General features: G+C 37.9%; 1 protein-coding gene across 1 annotated transcript in view; it reads left to right on the forward strand.

Moving 5' to 3' along the window:
• The window catches only part of ME1 (malic enzyme 1), a 224,103-nt gene that overhangs the window by 79,998 nt on the left and 123,713 nt on the right, over positions 1-20,392 (forward strand). The window contains exon 4 of the mRNA XM_026454537.2: positions 15,367-15,442. Coding sequence (XP_026310322.1) covers positions 15,367-15,442 — 76 coding nt within the window. The remainder of the gene's footprint in view (positions 1-15,366; positions 15,443-20,392) is intronic.

Below are 20,392 nucleotides of genomic sequence, written 5' to 3' on the forward strand. Positions count from 1 at the left end.
AGAAAGAAAGAGAGAAAGAACACCCACATAGGTTGGTGGCCTGCCTTAGGGTGTGAGGACACGTGAGGTGAGGGGAGAATCTGTGTAGGAGGGCAGCCCAGTGCCAGGTGACAGAGCCTCAGTGGGGTGAGGAGGACTTCCAGGTAGGAGAGCTACTTACTTCAGAGATTGATGTCTGAGTGAGGTGAGTGGGGCATTAACTTGGGGAGGGGAGCTAGTTGGCTTCATTCAGGAGGACTGATCAAATAAGTAAATATATTAAGCATAATGGAAGCTAGATTTCTCACTATAAGAAAAAGTGAAAACTGAAGGGAAACAACCAGAATGAACCCTGTTGGAAGTATTGCTGCAAATTTATGTTTCAGATAGATAGATAGGTAGATAGATATGTACATACATATATATTCACATACATATGTATAAAGTATATATGTACCTACATATAGTCTCTAGCTCTGTCCATTGGGTTGGCCTGGAAGAAGCAACACACCTGAATCAGAGTACATGGAACACTCACACCTAAATAGCATTCTCTACCAAAAGGAATCAGAACTCCTTAGAAAAACTGCTGATTCCAGGGCTGTGCCAGAGTAAGTAAAAGCTGAGTTTGGATATGTACCAAAAAGTAAGAAAGCACTTGAAAAACGATCAGTGTATTAGTCAGGGTTCTCTAGAGGGACAGAAGTAATAGAATATATATATATAAGGGAGTTAATATATTAAGTATTAACTCACACAATCGCAATGTCCTACAATAGGCTGTCTGCAGGCTGAGGAGCAAGGAAAGCCAGTCTGAGTTCAAAGCTGAAGAACTTGGAGTTCGATGTTCAAGGGCAGGAAGCATCCAGCACAGCAGAAAGATGAAGGGTTGCGGGGGCTAGGCCAGTCTCTCTTTTCACATTTTTCTGCCTGCTTAAGTTCTAGCCGTGCTGACAGCTGATTAGATTGTGCCTACCCAGATTAAGGGTGGGTCAGCCTGCCCCAGCCCACTGACTCAAATATTAATCTCCTTTGGCAACACCCTCACAGACACAGCCAAGAGCAATACTTTGTATCCTTCAATCCCATCAAGTTGACACTCAGTATTAATCATCACAAGTCCACCCCTTGTCAACTTGAACCCATACACATCTCCTGAGATCATACATAATCTTCAAATAAAGACAATAATAAGGTCATAATTATGCCTAACATAATACAACTATCCTTCCTACAACTGGAAACCTACCAATCCCCAACCCAAATACTGTTACATAAAGTTAACAATACTTAAATGCTGACGTGAAGTTAATAAATCTTATGTCACATGATAAAGGAGGAAGGAAATAAAATGAAGATATTTTCTTAGCACAAGTGTATACATGCACAAACATATTTTTTAACAAAAGAAGGAAGAAATACTCATGACAATTACAGTCCTCCTTTCTGCAGCTGGTCACGTGGTTGTAGCTGGTATTGATGACTACCTTCTTCTACTACCTGTTCTGTATTCCCTTTGCCTTCAGCAAACACCTCAGCAGGTTGTAGTTTTTTTTTTCCTAGTGGAGTGACCCAAGCCTCCATTCCTGAAGGGTATTGGTCATTTGTAATCCTGCCTGGATTGGGCTGTTGTAGTTTCTCATTGACCTTAATCACAGGGCATAGTAGTACTAAGGGAAGCCCTAATGGATCTCCTGTATTCCATGCATGCACTTCCTTACCTCCGTTGTGAAGTAGTAGACTGATTTGATAGGCTAGGTCAATCACCCAGCCAACACTGTTACTCCTTTCTTAGCCTATTGACTTAAAGGTATGAGGAGCCCAAAGTATCTAGGTGGCAATCTTAACTTATAGTTTAATGGAATCATTGTTGTGTCTCCTGGTGGCAGCGTTTCTCCCTCTGGAACTAAGACCTCTGGGCCAGCAGGACGTAATATTGCAGGAACAGGAAGCAAAAATTTTGCTAGTGGATCACTAGGGATGATGGGGAGTGTTGACACTTCCACCCCTTGATTCCTGGACCAGTTAATCCTGGCTATGGGAGAAACAGTGCCATATATTGGACACTGATTGAGAGCATCCATGGCCTTCTGGAGAACTTTGCCTCAGCCCTGCAAAGTATTGTCACCTAGTTGGCATTGTAACTGTGACTTTAAAAGGCCATTTCACCATTCTATCAATCCAGCTGCTTCAGGATGATAGGAAACATGGTAAAACCAGTGAATTCTATGAGCATGAGCCCACTGCCGCACATCTTTAGCCATAAGGTGAGTGCCTTTGTTAGATGCAATGCTGTGTGGAATACCATGGTGGTGGATAAGGCATTCCATGAGTCCACGGACGGTAGTCTTGGCAGAAGCATTGCATGCAGGATAAGCAAACTCATATCCAGAGTAAGTGTCTTTTCCAGTGAGGACAAACCTCTGCCCTTTCCATGATGGAAGAGGTCCAATATAATCAACCTGCCACCAGGTAGCTGGCTGATCACCCCGAGGAATGGTGCCATATCAAGGGCTCAGTGTTGGTCCCTGCTGCTGGCAAATTGGGCACTTAGCAGTGGCCGTAACCAGGTCAGCCTTGGTGAGTGGTAGTTTATGTTGCTGAGCCCATATGTAACTTCCATCCCTGCCACCATAACCACTTTGTTCATGGGCCCATTGGGCAATGACAGGGGTGGCTGGGGAAAGAGGCTGAGTGGTGTCCACAGAATGGGTCATGTCCTATCACTTTATTATTAAAATCCTCCTCTGCTGAGGTCACCTGTTGGTGAGCACTCACATGGGATACAAATGTCTTCACAGTTTTTGATCACTCAGAGAGATCATCCACATACCTCTTCCCCAAATTCCTTTGTCACCAATTTTCCAGTCATGCTTCTTCCAAGTCCCTGACCATCCAGCCAAACCATTGGTTACAGCCCATGAATTCGTATATAATCGCATATCTGACCATTTCTCCTTTGATACAAAGTGCACAACCACTGCTTGAAGTTCTGCCCACTGGGAAGATTTCCCTTCACTGCTGTCCTTCAGGGATGTCCTAGAAAGGGGCTGTACGAGTGCTGCAGCTGTCCACTTTCGGGTGGTATCTGCATATCATGCAGAACCTTCTGTGAACCAGCCCCTTCTCTTCCTCTGTCAACTGATCATAGGGAACTCCCCATGAGGCCATCGGTGCAGGCTGGAGGACAGAAGGCAGAGTGGCAGGAATGGAGACCATGGACATGTGAGCCAATTCCTCATGTGACTTACTTGTTCCTTCAGGACCTGCTTGAGCCCAGTCACCTATATACCACTTCCATTTGATGATGGGATGCTGCTGTGCATGGCCCACTTTATAGCTACATGGGTCAGAAAGCACCCAGTTCATGATAGGTAGTTCAGGTCACATGGTTACTTGATGACCCGTAGTCAAATGTTCAGTTTCCACCAAAGCCCAGTAACAGGCCAGGAGCTGTCTCTCAAAAGGACATTATTTATCTGCAGAAGATGGCTGGGCCTTGCCCTAAAATCCTAGAGGCTGCCACTGTGACCTATGGGGTCTTGCCAAAGGCTCCAAACAGCATCCCTATCTGCCACTGATAGGGTCTGCTTGGCTATATGGCCCCAGTGGCAGAGCAGCTTGCTCAGCAACCTGGACCTGTTGCAGAGCCTTCCTCTGTTCTGGACCCCACTCAAAACTGGCAGCCTTTTGGGTTACTTGATAAATGGGCTGGAGTAACACGCCCAAATGAGGAATGTGTTGCCTTTCAAATCCAAATTGGCCCACTAGGCATTGTGCCTTTTTCTTGGTTGTAGGAGGGGCTAAATGCAGCAACTTATCCTTCACATTAGAAGGAATATCTTGACAGTCCCCACACCACTGGACCCCTCGAAATTTTACTGAGGTAGAAGATCGCTGAATTTTAGTTGGATTTATTTCCCATCCTCTGGCACGCAAATGTCTCACCAATACATTCAGTGTGTTTGCTACTTCTTACTCACTGGATCCAATCAGCATATTGTCATCAATGTAATGGACCAGTGTCATATCTTGCAGAAGCGAAAAGTGATCAAGGTCTCTCCAAATAAGATTATGATACAAAGCTGGAGAATTGATAACCCCTGAGGTAGAACAGTAAAGGTATATTGCTGGCCTTGCTAGCTGAAGGCAAATTGCTTCTGGTGGGCCTTATGGACAGGAATGGAGAAAATGGCATTTGCCAAGTCAATGTCTGCATACCGGGTACCAGGAGATGTGTTAATTTGCTCAAGCAATGAAACCACATCTGGTACAGCAGCTGCAATTGGAGTCACCACTTGGTTAAGCTTACAGTAATCTGTCATTCTCTATGATCTGGCTGTCTTCTGCTCAGGACAAATGGAAGAGTTGAACGGGGATGTGGTAGAAATCACCACCCCTGTGTCTTTCAAGTCCTTGATGGTGGCACTAATCTCTGCAATCCCTCCAGAGATGCGATATTGTTTTTGATTTACTATTTATCTAGGTAGAGGCAGCTCTAACGGTTTCCATTTGGCCTTTCCTACCACAATAGCCCTCACCCTACCAGTCAGGGAGCCAGTGTGGGTCTAAGTATGTCTATGCCAATTATGCATTTCTGGCACTGGGGAAATGACCATAGGATGAGTCTGGGGACCCACTGGACCCCCTGTAAGTTGGACCTGAGCTAAAACTCCATTAATTACCTGACCTCCATAAACCCCTGCTTTAACTGAAGGACCACAGTAATGTTTTGGGTCCCCTGGAATCAACATCAGCTCAGAGCCAGTGTCCAGTAGTCCCCAAAATGTCTGATCATTTCCCTTTCCCCAGTGCACAGTTACCCTGGTAAAAGGCCAGAGGTCTCCTTGGGGAAGGGTGGGAGAAAGATTCACAGCATAAATTGTCAGTAATGTAGTGGGATCCTTCCTCCAGGGGATCCAGCCTCCCCTTCATTCAAGGAATTCTGGGTCTGTAAACTGGCTCAAGTCTGGAAATTGATTGAGGGGCCTTGATTCTGTTTTTGTAATTCAAATTAGTCTTTTGTCCATTTGACCTAGAAGTTTCCTGCTTGTATAGATTAAGTAGGAATGCAGTAGGTTTCCTATCAATTTCACTTCTAGCTCTGCACAAGTCAGACTATTCTGATTGCTGTTTTGCCTCTGCTGTCTATTATGGTAGCTCCACCCACCTTGTCTTTGAAGGTTGAGTGCTGCCACTTGGCCCCTGCCACCTCAGGATCCAATTATTCCCATTGTATTTAAATTTTGTTGTTGAGTGACGGCAGTTCCCACATTAGATCTGACATACAGAGAAGAGTAAGTACAAGGCTTTTCAAAGATGTAGAGTGCTACCCTCACAAATCTATTTTGCAAGGCATTGGTCAAGGGTATATCTTCTGGACCCACCCTACTGGGATGAGTTGGTCTGAAGTGACTAATTCAGTCCACCACCCCAGTCTCCCTAAGCCTTTGGATCCCTTCCTCTACATTAAACCAAGGGAGATCAGGCATTTCCAGCTTACTCACAGTGGGCAGTCTTTTAATCCATATTTCAGCTAACCAAGCAACTAAACTATTAGAACATTTTGTAACACCCTGAACCAAGCAAATAAACTATTAGAACCTTTTGTAACTCCCCAAGCTGCAACATTAAATACAGAGTCCCTACTTAGTGGGCCCAAATCAATAAATTTGGCCTAATACAACTCTGTGTTCCTTCCACCATTATCCCCCACCCTTAATATCCATTCCTATGCCTGGTCTCCAGATTTTTGTTTATATATATATATATATATAAATTAGAAAACTCAAGCAGTTATTTTCCAGTGTACTGCACCTCCTCATGAGTCACACTCTCAACCTCACCTGTAGAGGCCTGCTGGGACTTTAGTTATAGGTCTAGAAGCAAACAGAGGTATTGGGGTGGCTTCTGAGGAGAATCAACATTATCTTGCCTGGCAACTGCCTCAGGGGAGGCCATCACTGTTGCCTCAGGCAGCACAGAGTTTATCTCCTCAGACAAATGTGGAAAGGCTGATAGCAGCATAGGTCCAGGAGGGGATTTTCCCACTGATGGAGATGGGGAAGCTGTTCCATCTGGCAAAAAAAGTTCATCACAGTTTATAAACTAGTGTCCCCAGCTTCATCAGGGTCCTCCCACACGTCCCCATTCCAAGTTGCAGGGTCCCATTATTTTCCAATCAATGCCCTCACTTTAACAGTAGACACCTGGCGAGGCTGTGCATACACCTTTCGTTGCAGGTCAGCCACTTGCACAATAAGAGCTTGTGTCTGTTTTTCCACAATTTCAGCTCTTTCTTTACAGGACATAAGACTCTCACTCTGAGCAATCTTAGCAGATTTGAGGCTTCTGAAGCCAGGAGATAGAATATTTGAGCTCATCATTTTCTTTCATCACTTTGTCCACTGAACTTAGGAGCAACTAACCAGCTTTATTATGGTCCTTGGTTCTCCACATAGGGTCAAAGTTATTAGGTATAGAGTCACTAAACTCCTTGCCTCTCATGAGTGATGAATCAAGATTGTCAAATGCATTTATTTTGCGTAACTCTGTAAACAGTTCACGCCAAGGACTATCAGTGTTTTCCATGCTATTAGAAATAGAGTCCTTAGCATTTTGTGGTCTAATCATATTAAGCAGCCAACTCCCCAAACCCCAAAACCAATGAAAGAACTCCATCCTTAATATTCTCTTCTGCTAGAACCACTCCTTGTACCAAAATCTATATTAGTCAGGGTTCTCTAGAGGGACAGATGGAATATATATGTATACAGAGAGGGGAGTTCATTAAATATTAACTAACATGATCATTAGGTCTCACAGTAGGCTGCAGGCTGAGGAGCAAGGAGAGCCAGTCCAAGTTCCAAAGCTGAAGAACTTGGAGTTCGATGTTCAAGGGCAGGAAGCATCCAGTGCGGGAGAAAGATGTAGATTAGGAGGCTAGGCCAGCCTCTTTTCACATTTTTCTGCCTGCTTATATTGTAGCCACACTGGCAGCTGATTAGATTGTGCCCACCCAGATTAAGGGTGGGTCTGCCTTTCCCAGCCCACCGACTCAAATAGTAACCTTCCTTGGCAACACCTTCACAGACACACCCAGGATTAATACTTTATATCCTTCAATCCTATGAAGTTGACACTCAGTATTAACCATCACAATCAGGATACCTGAAAAGCCATAGAAGCCAGCTTGAAGGGCCTCCCTCTGGCAAATTTGGGATGATTTAACCATCAGACACATCATATTTGCAATAATTAAAACCTATCAAATAAGATAATAAACCATGAGCCCATACTGATCTGAATACATTAAAAGTTGGATGAAGAAGCAGTATACTTACAGAGTTTTGAAGAATCTTTCACAAAATACTTGTTAACTATGAAGGTAAAAAAGAATGACTTTGTAGTAAAGAAGCCTGGAGGACACCACTTTAATCAATTGATGAATGTGAACATCATCACTAATAGGACCAGCCGGCAATGGTGCCACCTGATAGTAAACAGTGAGAAAAAGCCAGCATCACTTCTGTAATATTACTGCAAAAGATGTGTAATCTGAATCTAATTATGAGCAAACAGCATGCAAACTCAAATTGAGGGACATTCTATAAAATCACTAAATTGTTAACTTCAAAAATATTAATAACATGAAAGTCAAGGAAAGACTGAGGAAATAAGATTGACCAAAGAGACCTGATGACTAAATGCTGCACAGCATTTTGAATTACTGTTTTTATTATGAAGGACATTATTGGAACAACTGGTGAAATGTGAATGATGTCTGAGGATTAGATGGTAATAATGTGTCAATATTAATTTTCTGGTTAAGATTATGTAGGATAATACAAAATCAATGTGCAAAAATCACAAGCATTCTTATACACCAGTAACAGACAAACAGAGAGCCAAATCATGAATGAACTCCCATTCACAATAGCTTCAAAGAGAATAAAATACCTAGGAATCCAACTTACAAGGGATGTAAGGGACCTCTTCAAGGAGAATTACAAACCACTGCTCAGTGAAATAAAAGAAGACACAAACAAATGGAAGAAAATACCATGCTCATGGATAGGAAGAATCAATATTGTGAAAATGGCCATACTGCCCAAGGTAATTTATAGATTCAATGCCATCCCCATTAAGCTACCAATGACTTTCTTCACAGAATTGGAAAAAACTACTTTCAAGTTCATATGGAACCAAAAAAGAGCCCGCATTGCCAAGACAATCCTAAGCCAAAAGAACAAAGCTGGAGGCATCATGCTACCTGACTTCAAACTATTCTACAAGGCTACAGTAACCCAAACAGGATGGTACTGGTACCAAAACAGAGATACAGACCAACGGAACAGAACAGAGCCCTCAGAAATAATACCGCACATCTACAACCATCTGATCTTTGACAAACCTGACAAAAACAAGAAATGGGGAAAGGATTCCCTATTTAATAAAGGGTGCTGGGAAAATTGGCTAGCCGTAAGTAGAAAGCTGAAACTGGATCCTTTCCTTACTCCTTATACAAAAATTAATTCAAGACGGATTAGAGACTTAAATGTTAGACCTAAAACCATAAAAACCCTAGAAGAAAACCTAGGCAATACCATTCAGGACATAGGCATGGGCAAGGACTTCATGTCTAAAACACCAAAAGCAAGGACAACAAAAGCCAAAATTGACAAATGGGATCTAATTAAGCTAAAGAGCTTCTGCACAGCAAAAGAAACTACCATCAGAGTGAACAGGCAGCCTACCGAATGGGAGAAAATTTTTGCAATCTACTCATCTGACAAAGAGCTAATATCCAGAACCTATAAAGAACTCAATCAGATTTACAAGGAAAAAACAAACAACTCCATCAAAAAGTGGGCAAAGGATATGAACAGACACTTCTCAAAGAAAGACATTCATACAGCCAACAGACACATGAAAAAATGCTCATCATCACTCACCATCAGAGGAAATGCAAATCAAAACCACAATGAGATACCATCTCACACCAGTTAGAATGGCAATCATTTAAAAATCAGGAAACAACAGGTGCTGGAGAGGATATGGAGAAATAGGAACACTTTTACACTGTTGGTGGGATTGTAAACTAGTTCAACCATTGTGGAAAACAGTGTGGTGATTCCTCAAGGATCTACAACTAGAAATACCATTTGACCCAGCCATCCCATTACTGGGGATATACCCAAAGGATTATAAGTCATGCTGCTGTAAAGACACATGCACACCTATGTTCATTGCAGCACTATTCACAATAGCAAAGACTTGGAATCAACCCAGATGTCCATCAGTGACAGACTGGATTAAGAAAATGTGGAACATATACACCATGGAATACTATGCAGCCATAAAAAAGGATGAGTTCACGTCCTTTGTAGGGACATGGATGCAGCTGGAAACCATCATTCTCAGCAAACTATCGCAAGAACAGAAAACCAAATACCACATGTTCTCACTCATAGGTGGGAACTGAACAATGAGATCACTTGGACACAGGAAGGGGAACATCACACACCGGGTCCTATTGTGGGGAGGGGGGAGGGGGGAGGGATAGTATTAGGAGATATACCTAATGTAAATGACGAGTTAATGGGTGCAGCACACCAACACGGCACATGTATACATATGTAACAAACCTGCACGTTGTGCACATGTACCCTAGAACTTAAAGTATAATTAAAAAAAGAATAGTTTCACATATTGTATAGTTTTTAAAAACTAAAAGACCATGAAATGCTATAAAAAATACATTTCTCAAAACAAATATTTTAATGTCAATTCAGGCAATTCCAGGACTCTCTACAACTCACAATTTATTAATCTGGTTATTTAAATCCTAGGGGAAATTAATTTTACCAACTCATAGCATATTAGCATTGGGTATAAAAATTACCCTACAATGAATAGTAATACTGATGATAGAAAATACGAATTTGTTAAAAATAATACATCATTCTAAAAGAAAAAAGTTTATGTAGGAGAATATTTTTATTTGTAGGAAATGCATTACATCATTTGGTAGTGATGTGCCCTCATGTTGGCTATTTAAATCATAGATCGGAAAAAAAAACATTTTTATGTAATGTACTTCAAAGAATTCAAAGAATTTACTGCACTTAATGATCATATTGATCTATGCTTTCTTAACTTTTTTTTTTTCCCTTGACTTCCTTTGGCTTCAGAAACACTGGTTATCTTACCTGTTAGATTATTTTCTTCTCAAGGACCATTCTTAGTAACCTTATTCTTTTGTTGTAGGTACTAATTTGTAATTTTTTTTCCTTGACCTTCTCTTCTTTCCCCTTTAATAATTTCTTCTATTCCTTTCAACTCTAGGCGTATCTATCTAAATCTGCATCTTTATCCTAGCTATTTCCTGATCTTTAGACCTACATTTTACTTGAAGTTAGCTTTTTTTAGTACTTCTTTTTCTGTCAATCCGGACTTTTGGTATATAACTCAGTACTGGGTTAACCTGAAGGGCTCACTAATGCATACTCATATTTTGTGAAAAATGTGGGGTTTACTTTTCTTATTTCAAAAGATAGTAAAATTGGCTTCTGTAATGGAACAGAGGGTTATTAAGAAAATTTCAGAATGGCTACTTCCCATACTGATCTAGGATCAGGGTCGCAAACTTATTTCCAAAATGAAAGACAAGTTTGTTTACAGTAGAAGGTTGCATGTTATAAAAAGGTGAATTTTATCTTGATATGAAACAAAGTTTTAGGGATATTATCTGAGATAACATGAAGAAGTAAAAATATTATCTCATCTCCCAAATCTGTTTTGAAGGAAGAGGTTATGAGACAAGTTTTAACTGTATATATGAAAAAGGAGTTCATATTATAAAATTGTCTTAGTTCTAACATCAAATAAGAATGAAAATATGAGTATTTTTAGTTGGCATGTTTAAAATTAAACATTTTAAATTGATCAAGAATAACAGGGATGGTGAAAAGGTATTTATTATAATTCCATTCATTTAAAAATGTTGATAAATACCTTTCTTATTTAAGCATTTTTATTTTACAGCTGTATGCATGTATATATTGAAAATTAATGTTTTATATCCAACTCTCTACCAGAAAGTATGAGTCATTTCTGTGCCAAAACACTTTGGATATCTCATTCAATTTTTTTGCAAATAACTCAAATAGCTCTCCCAAAATGCTTGGTTTTGGTGGGACATTACAGGTCCTTTATTTGTTGAGCTCTCTTCAAAAGTAATAATTCTTTCTATGAATGAATCTCTACTCAGTGCGAGAGATTACAGGTGGCCAAATGACTCTTTTCCTGAAGCTGAACTCAGATATAATAAACATTGACATTTAATTGGTGTTAATTTTGGTGTAATTCATTGTCTCTCTTATTTTAAAACATGGTGTTTCTGCAAACCAGTGTTACTTGGAAAACCTTGGCTAACTAGCAAGTTCCTGAGAAATATTATTGGATACCCCAATAGCCCTGACTTGACCACTGTGCAAGCTATGCATGTAACAAAATTGCACTTGTACCCCCTAAATTTATACAAACAAAAAATAGTGTATTGCCAAGAACATCTTAATAATTCAACAAAAGTGCCTTCTTTAAAAAGTCCAAAAATACTTTAATTTTATAATTATTTATTGAGATCCTGCTGATTTTATAGGCTTACATTGTACTATGACAAGGATCCGAAAGAAATATATACCTTATAAAGAACGTTAATCAATTTTGAGAAACAAAATACATTCATATGAAACAGCAAGAAAACCATGAAAAGATATAATGTAGTGTCAGCTTAGTACATTAATATTCTTGTTGAATCAGACAGTCATCAGTAATCTTCCTATATCACTGACATAATTTTTGGTTACTTAATGAGTCAGTATAAGTCTGAATTTATTTCATGTTTTCTATGCTTTGTAATATTTGATTATAAAAGGCTTATTTTTCAGCACTGAAGTCAGCACATATTGTTGGATACATACTACTTGCTAGCACACTTATAGGCATCGGGGTTACATATGTAAGCAAAATAGAGTCTGTATACTTAAGCACCTTACCACTTTGTGTGTACATGTACGCTGGGTGATGATGCCAGGGAAGACACAGACAGTTAACATTTGAATATATAAATAAATAATTCCAGATATTTTTAAGTATTATGAAGGTAATAAAAATGTTGGAGTGGAAGTGCACTGACTACTGTTATCACAGAAGGCCTGTCTGAAGTGCCAAGATTTTAGTTGAAGATTGAATAATGAGAAAGAATTAAGTAGGTAGTTAGATTTATAGTTTGGAGCTCAAGGAGAAGTCTAGGGTGATGATAGAAGTTTGAGAGTCACTATTATGAATATGATATTTAAAACCATGAGAAGCCAAGTGCAGTAGCTCACACCTGTAATCCCAACACTTTGGGAAGCTGAGGCAGGCGGATCACTTGAGGTCAGGAGTTCAAGACTAGCCTGGCCAACATAGTGAAACTCCGTCTCATGTCTACCAAAACTACAAAAATTAGCTGGGCGTGGTGGCAGGCTCCTGTAATCCTAGCCACTTGAGAGGCTGAGGCAGGAGAATAGCTTGAACCCAGGAGGCAGAGGCTGCAGTGAGCCAAGATTGTGCCATTGCACTCCAACCTGGGTGACAGAGCGAGACACTGTCTCAAAAACAACCAAGCAACCATGAGAGTGTTTAAGTTACATCAGTGAATATAACTGGAGAAGAGAGGAGTATAGAGCCCTGGAACAGTTCGATGTTAAGAAGATGAAGAGGAGGAGGAGGCAGCAAAGGAACCTGAGAAGAAGCAGGTAGTGATTAGGAGGAAACCTAAGCAAATGTGGTATCTCAGCAGCCAGAAAAGAAAGTGTTTCGCAAAAAGGAAAGCCAACAATGTCAAACACAGTCAAGAGGTCAAATAAGATGGGAATTGAGAGCTGACCTTTGTCGGCACTGAGGTGAGAATCATCAGTGATTTAGTAAGAGTTGTCTTTGGAGAAATGAGAAAGAAAAGCCTTATCGACAGATAGAAGAGAGAATAGGTAGTAGAAAACCGAGGCAATAAGAATATGCAAATCTTTTGAAGGATTTGCTATGAATCAGAGGAGAATAGGGGATAAAATCCAATGTTTTGAAAAGATGGATAATATAGCACAGGTTTTTGTGCCAAAAACTCCAATAGAAAAAGCAGTGATGCAGCATAGAGATGGAATAATTACAGGAGTGAAGCCTTTGAAAAGGTGAGATGGGACAGGATCCTGAGCAAAGAGGACGGCCTTAATAATGGTAGGAAAATTTCTTCTCTTATAACAGGAAGGAAGGCAGAAGTTGTGGGGAAAAAAAAGATGCAGATGGGTTAGTGGAATTTATATTAGAATGATGAAGTAGTTTTTACCGTACTGCATCTAATTCTGTTGAAATTCAAGATTAGATTATCAACAAAGTGTGACAGGGGAACAGGTGTGCAAGAGTGAGGAGAAAGAAGATGTAGAATTGTCCTCTCTGAGAATAGTAAGTTAAATTTGCTAAGACATCATAGTGGTAAACTTCACAAGAGAAGAGTGCCAGTTGGAAATTTGCAGCCATAAATAGTAAGTAAATCTTATCAACACTTTTTGTGATTTTTCTAAAACAATACTTTTGCCAATCAGTAACAGTAGGCATCTCTATTACCTAGATGGTATTCTTGAAAAACCACTTTCTGCTCAAGGAAACAGGTTAGAAAAATGACTCATTTTATGTCTGGGGCAGAAAACTTTCAAAATAGACCTGGAACATTTGATCATAACAGAGCAAGGAAGCCATCAAAAACTTCTGTAGTCATCTCAAAAGGACTCAGGGGACAGCATGAAGAGTCTTTCACTTGCTCAAGATGAAATAATATGAATATCAATAAGGAGAATAACTATAATGGATTGAAACACATCATTATGTTTAAATCCATGAGTTCAAATTGATTAAAAAAAAAAAAAAACCAACAACAAAACCATACACACAACAACAACAACTAAGTAGAAACTTCTGAAGAAATCTAGTTAACCAGCTTTTTAATTTAAAAGCTGATAAAGAAAATCAAGCATTTTTCCTTTTTCTATATCCGTGTCCTTGGATACTCATAGATGTGGTGAAATTTCTCTTTAAAGGGGTATTCCAGTAAATACATATGAATGATATAATTGGAATATCACCATTTTGTAATTCCAGATTAATTCATGAACTTAGACATTTAGCAAAATAAGCTGCTAACATCACAAAAAGGAATACCAAATATGGTGTGCCTTCTGATAACATCAAACCATGAAATGTCTTGTCCAAAAAAATTGAACATGAATCTGATTATGCTTCTAGATTCAATTTTCAATTACCAATTTTCCAAGAATACAGAAGAAAGATTAACATGTTAATCTATATGATAGAGATTTAATTAGCCAAATCCATATTGAGGGAAACTCTACCAAATTAAACATAGTGCCTATGGAAGGTTTATGATTTGGTGATATAAAACAATACATTAACTATAAAGGAAGTGATACCATAAAAGTGAGGATAGTGGTTATACTTAGAAGGGAAGAGTCTTTGGGAGAAAACATGTGGATGGGTTTTGGGTAGCTGGCAAGATTCTGTTTAAATGAATATTATGTAGAAAGGTGGTTGTCATAACAATTCATTAAGCTGTATGTGGTTCTTTATATCTGAGTTATATTTAACAATACTAGAGCAAAACTTTTAAATGAGGATAAGGCATTTACCTATTTTAAATTCTATTATTTTAATTTGTGAAGTTACTTGTTAAGCTTTTGTAGGAAATGGGAGGGACAAACAGTGTTAAAGACTTGAGAATAAATAACAGAGTTGCAAACAGCAACTAAGATCACAAATCAAAGAAATCAAGTGAGCTCTATATGAAAGAGCTGCTCAGCATTAGTCGGTCACTTCAGCCATCTCTAACACATGTTCTCATCTTCGTGTTGAAAATGGATTAAGTGGAATATACATTGAAAATGCCTGTTTACAGATGCTTCATGTTGCTTTTCAAAGTGCTTTTATGTATATTATACCATGACAGATTCTAAATGAATTTGTGAGTGGAACTGGTAATGCTATCTAAATTCTCTGTACATAAAAATAGTGAATGTTTATTAATTTAAAAATATTTTAAAATATCTAAGAAAACAAACTTCCCTTTACTGTAGATATCAATATATTATTTCAAGTAATTTTTCCCTTACTTATAAGAGTTTCTGCCTCTTATTTGTTTGAGGAAATAATGTTCACCAGTTTGATAAAAATTGAAATATATTAAATTGTTCTTTGAGAAAATGTTTAAGATATTCATGATAGTTTGACAGGCCTGAAGTAAATGTAAACTACTCCTTTTTTTTTCTTTTCTGCCAGAGGTCTCTTTATTAGTATCCACGATCGAGGGCATATTGCTTCAGTTCTCAATGCATGGCCAGAAGATGTCATCAAGGTAGGTTTTCATGTTTTTCCATTATGGAAACTTTTTTCTTTTTTCTGTCCTATAAAACAGTTTAAAACATACTGACAATTCTCATGATAATAGGTAGCATTCATTAGCTTTTCTAGTGAATATCACCTAATTTATATCCCTTTGATTTTTACATAGTGGGTTAATTTTATTCCGATGCCATTTAGATACTAAGTTTTCCTATTATTTCTATCTAATTTCTTGGTACCTCCATTCTAAGTAATGATAAATGTTGAATATGTGATAGCATCTGAATTTCTTTAAGCAAACCCTTAAATTCTATCTGTTGTGTTTAATTATCCACTAAGAGGAATCCAAGTAGGCAAGAAAAAAAGTCTGTTAATTCATTTCTTTTGTCATTATGACTTTAAGTAGCTCATTTGACTTCCCTCTGTAAGTGAGCTAATGAAAATAAAAGTAATAATAGTACCTGACATTTGGTAGCATTCCGAATGAGACTTTTTACATGGATTAACTCTTATAATAATAATAACTGATTGAGGAAAGAAAGGCACAGATGGGTTACAAAGTAGCCTGGGATAGTGGTGGGAGCTCCATGCAGGCCCCAGAGCTGGCCTCTGAGTCCCTGTTCTTAGACACAGGGCTATGCCATCTTTCTTGTCTAAGGGAGTTGAAAAGTGTTTGTTCTCCCTTTGGTTCCCTCTTTCCTTTCTGTTGAGTGCCTAGCAACTTTGTGGTATCTTTTAGTACCAAGATGGAATAAATCAATGCGTTTTGCTGGTACAAAGGCACTTCAGGTATAACTTCTGAATGTAAGTCCACTAATGATCTTTTTAAAATTGTTTTAATTTTTTTAGAGACAAAGTCCCACTATGTTGCTCAGTCTGGTCTTGAACTTCTGACCTCAAGCAGTCCTCCTGCCTGAGCTTCCCAAAGTATTGAAACCATAGATGTGAGCTACCATGCCTGGGTGATCTTTCCTATTTGAGATATTGTGGCTATAATTGATTAATTTGGTTCTCTAGGGCTCATGCTAGGAAAACTTGTAAATTAAAGTGGTTTTTATTATTTCCAATGTCCTCAATTTTCTTTCTTTTTTTTTTTTTTTTTTGCTTTCTCCACCTAAGTTGCTTCCTCAGCTTTTCTGCTATCAACAAGACCGTGTTATCCACAGATTCTGGTCTTAGAAACTACCCTAAAAAACATCTTAATTCTATAAATCATAAATGTCTGGTCACCTAAAGATGTTTACTTTTAATCAGGATCTAAAGGAGATTTAAAGAATTAACAAGTTGGCTAGAAGTGGTGGCTCAGGCCTGTGATCCCAACACTTTGGGACGCCGAGGTGGGTGGGAGGATTGCTTGAGCTCAAGAGTTTGAGATCAGCGTGGGCAACATAGTGAGACTCCATATCTAGAAAAAATTTAAAAATTAGCTGGAATGGTGGTGCATGCCTGTAGTCTCAGTTACTTGGGAGGCTGAGGTAGGAGGATCACTTGAACCCAGGAGTTCAATTCTGCAATGAGCTATGATCACACCACTACAGTCTAGCCTGGGCAACAGATTGAGACCCTGTCTCAGAAAAAAAACAAAAAACAAAAAAGAATTAACAAGTCAATACAGGAAATAGTTCTGCAGTAGAGAGTTCTAGTCAATATCCCTGTAATCATAACAGTTAGGCAGTAAGCTATCACACCATGTTTCTTGTTCTTCCAACTAGCTGATCTCTGCATCTTTAACTTTATTCATAGGCTACTTTTATCCTTTGGACTCTTAATACTGGGCCCTTACCGATGTTCTTATCCCTAACTATGCCCTCTTTTATTTAAAAATCTTAGTATAGTGCCTGGCACATAGTAGGTACTTAGTAAATGGCAGCTTATTGACTGTAAAAGAATGCTAAAGATAGATAAGTATATCTTATACGGTCTCTCCTATATACTTGAAAGTACCCATGAAATAAAGTCAATTATTAGGCAAAATATAATCAAACTATGTGGTATTATAAGTGCCTTATTTATTCATTCTGAGGATAATATTATTTAGAGAAGGCTGGAATAGTTAAGAAAACTTTTATAGCAAAGTCGGGACTTAGATCCAACTTTTGATAGTTAGAAAGGGAAAAACATACTATTCTAAGAAGGGAACAGATGAATGTAGGTATCAAGTTCAGTAAGAGAATGGGGTGTTTTTAGACAATAAGAAAATTCACTGGCCTGACTAAAGCTGAGTGTTAATATTGGAATATAGTGGAATTAAGATTGTTTAAGGGGTAATCAAATTATTATAAAAGGTTTTGAAATTCAGAAAAAGATTTAGATTTGAAAAAATAGAATGTCATATTTAACAAGGAAATCACTTTGTATAAGTAATATTTGAACAAGGTTCACTGTAAACAGATTTTAGAGTAGTTTCAGGAAAGCAGGAAAAGATGCAAAGGTTCTGCATTTAGGTAGGCTACAAGGGGATGGGACTTGGGAAATTAAATGAAGGGAATGAAGACAGGACACATGGAGAGTATCTTTGTGTGTTCAGCAGAAATCTGCATGTTTCATACAGAAGTTTCTATTCAGGTAATGCCTAGATAATAATTTGTATAGTGTGGTGAAGATTTAATTTCTGAGAAATGGACATCACTGATAGAATTGTAGTTGTCTTACTGACATTAATCCTGCAGTTGTGATTTAATTATTGTATAGAAAACATCCAACTGCTTCGTTTTTCTAAAGCAGGAGATAAAGTAGGTTAAAAAAAAAAAAGCAAGAGAATATTAATTTAGTGATAAACTACTTAAGTGACAAAACTTTTTTCTTTGAGAGAATTCTTTTACTGTTAAAATCTACTCTTTTATATGGAAATACTTATGAATTAATGCCATAAATGTACATTTGTAATAAAGCATGAATATCAAATGTCTCAAAACATATTTTAAAAACTTCTCAAACTACTACATATATAAATGTTCATGTATATGTATATAATTAAATAATATAAATAACTCTGAGAGAAGAACTTAGGGAATAAAAGTTATGAAGAAATAAGAAATAATGAACTTTTTTTTTTTTTTTTTTTTGAGACAGTTTCACTCTTTTTGCCCAGGCTGGAATGCAATGGTGCAATCTCTGCTCACTGCAACCTCTGCCTTGCAGGTTCAAGCAATTCTCCTGCCTCAGCCTCCCTAGTAGCTGGGAGGCTACTCGCCACCACACCCGGCTAATTTTTGTATTTTTAGTAGAAACGGGGTTTCACCGTGTTGGTCAGGCTGGTCTCGAACTCCTGACCTCAGGTGATCCGCCCGCCTCAGCCTCCCAAAGTGTGCTGGGGTTACAAGCGTGAGCTACCGCAAGTGACCTGCCTTTTTTTTTTTTTTTCATGTTCAAGACATATATTTAGTTTAACATAGATGAGCTATCAAAATAAGTGAAAAGGTATGCCACTTGAAATTCCTTTTTCAGAATTTTGAAACCAAATAACACCTCTCTGTGTTTAAGCACTTTCGATGAAATCTGGAAAGCATTTTATAAATTATTATTCAGGTCATAACTAAGCTAAGCTAAATGACTAAGCTAACTAAGCTAAATGACACTATTACTTTTCTTATAAAACATATCATTAAAAATATTTGTAAGTATAGGCGGGCCAAATGGACTTTACCTATGTAAAGATCACATTCATAAAAGTTATATATTATCAATGATATGTAAAAGTACCTCTATTTGTGGTAATGCAATAAATAAAACTGTCTGTTAAATACACTTTAGAAGTATTAGGACTTTGAAAATTTGGCCTTAATTTAGTTTAAAAAACAAAGTTATAGTTATCTGCAGTATTTATCTTTTTTACCTTAAATCAGGGCCAAGTTAACCCAGTAGTATTGGATTGCTTCCTCCAAAAGAGCATCACATATTGATCCATTGCGATTTGACATGAAAAATCTTCCAAAGACAAATGTATGGAATATGCAAAAATGATTTTCACCTACCTCCCAAATGTATTTGCTTTTAAGACCGTTTTTCAAGAGCTGAATAATATAGGTGAACAGGAAATTAAATAAAATATCTTAGAAATATATTTTAAAATATATTCTGCAATGTGGTATGGTGAAAAGAGCACTGTACTATGAATTAACATATGTGGGTTTCTGGTTCTTTGATATTAACCAAGCAAATCACCTTAGGCAAATTATTTCAGTTCTCTGATTTTTCAGTTTCCTAATTTATAAAATAAGAGGAATAGATGGAATATACTTTAGATTTCTCTTTACTTCTTAAATGCTATGACTTTATAATTAGCTCTGATGAAATAATAGTAATAATAGCTATAAATTTTTAAGAATTTGTAATGTACCAGATACTGTGGTAAGTTCTTTATATATCATGATTTCATTTTATGTAATCATAGTTTTATTCAATTTACTAATATTTGTTGATTGTTTACTGTGTGCCAAATGCTGTACTAGGTGCTGATGTACAGTGGTAAGCAAAAAGACCCGGTTCCCAATTTCATACAGCTACTCTGAAAAGTACATTTATTACTCCCAATTTACCAATAAGAAACAGAAGCTTAAATTCACCCAAGGCCAAATAACTGACATTTTCCCACATTTCTCTGAATATGAAGAGTGTAGCAGTTTGTAGACTAATAAATTGTGTTTCATAAGATTGGTTTTGTTTAAATTCATATAATTGACATGAATCACAAAGATGTTCAATAATGATATCAAATTACATCGAATTAAAATCTCCACATGATTAAAGCATATGCTTCACAAATATTCAAGTTAATTAGAAATAAACTAAGCAGGCTGGGCATGGTGGTGGCACATGCCTGTAATCCCAGCACTTTGGGAGACGGACAGGTGGATCACGAGGTCAGGAGTTTGAGACCAGCCTGGCCAACACAGTGAAACCCTGTCTCTACTAAAAATACAAAAATTAGCTAGGCGTGGTGGTGAGCGCCTGTAATGCCAGT

The sequence above is a fragment of the Piliocolobus tephrosceles genome, chromosome 5, assembly GCF_002776525.5.
Source record: "Piliocolobus tephrosceles isolate RC106 chromosome 5, ASM277652v3, whole genome shotgun sequence".
In the NCBI taxonomy this organism is placed as follows: Eukaryota; Metazoa; Chordata; class Mammalia; order Primates; family Cercopithecidae; genus Piliocolobus; species Piliocolobus tephrosceles.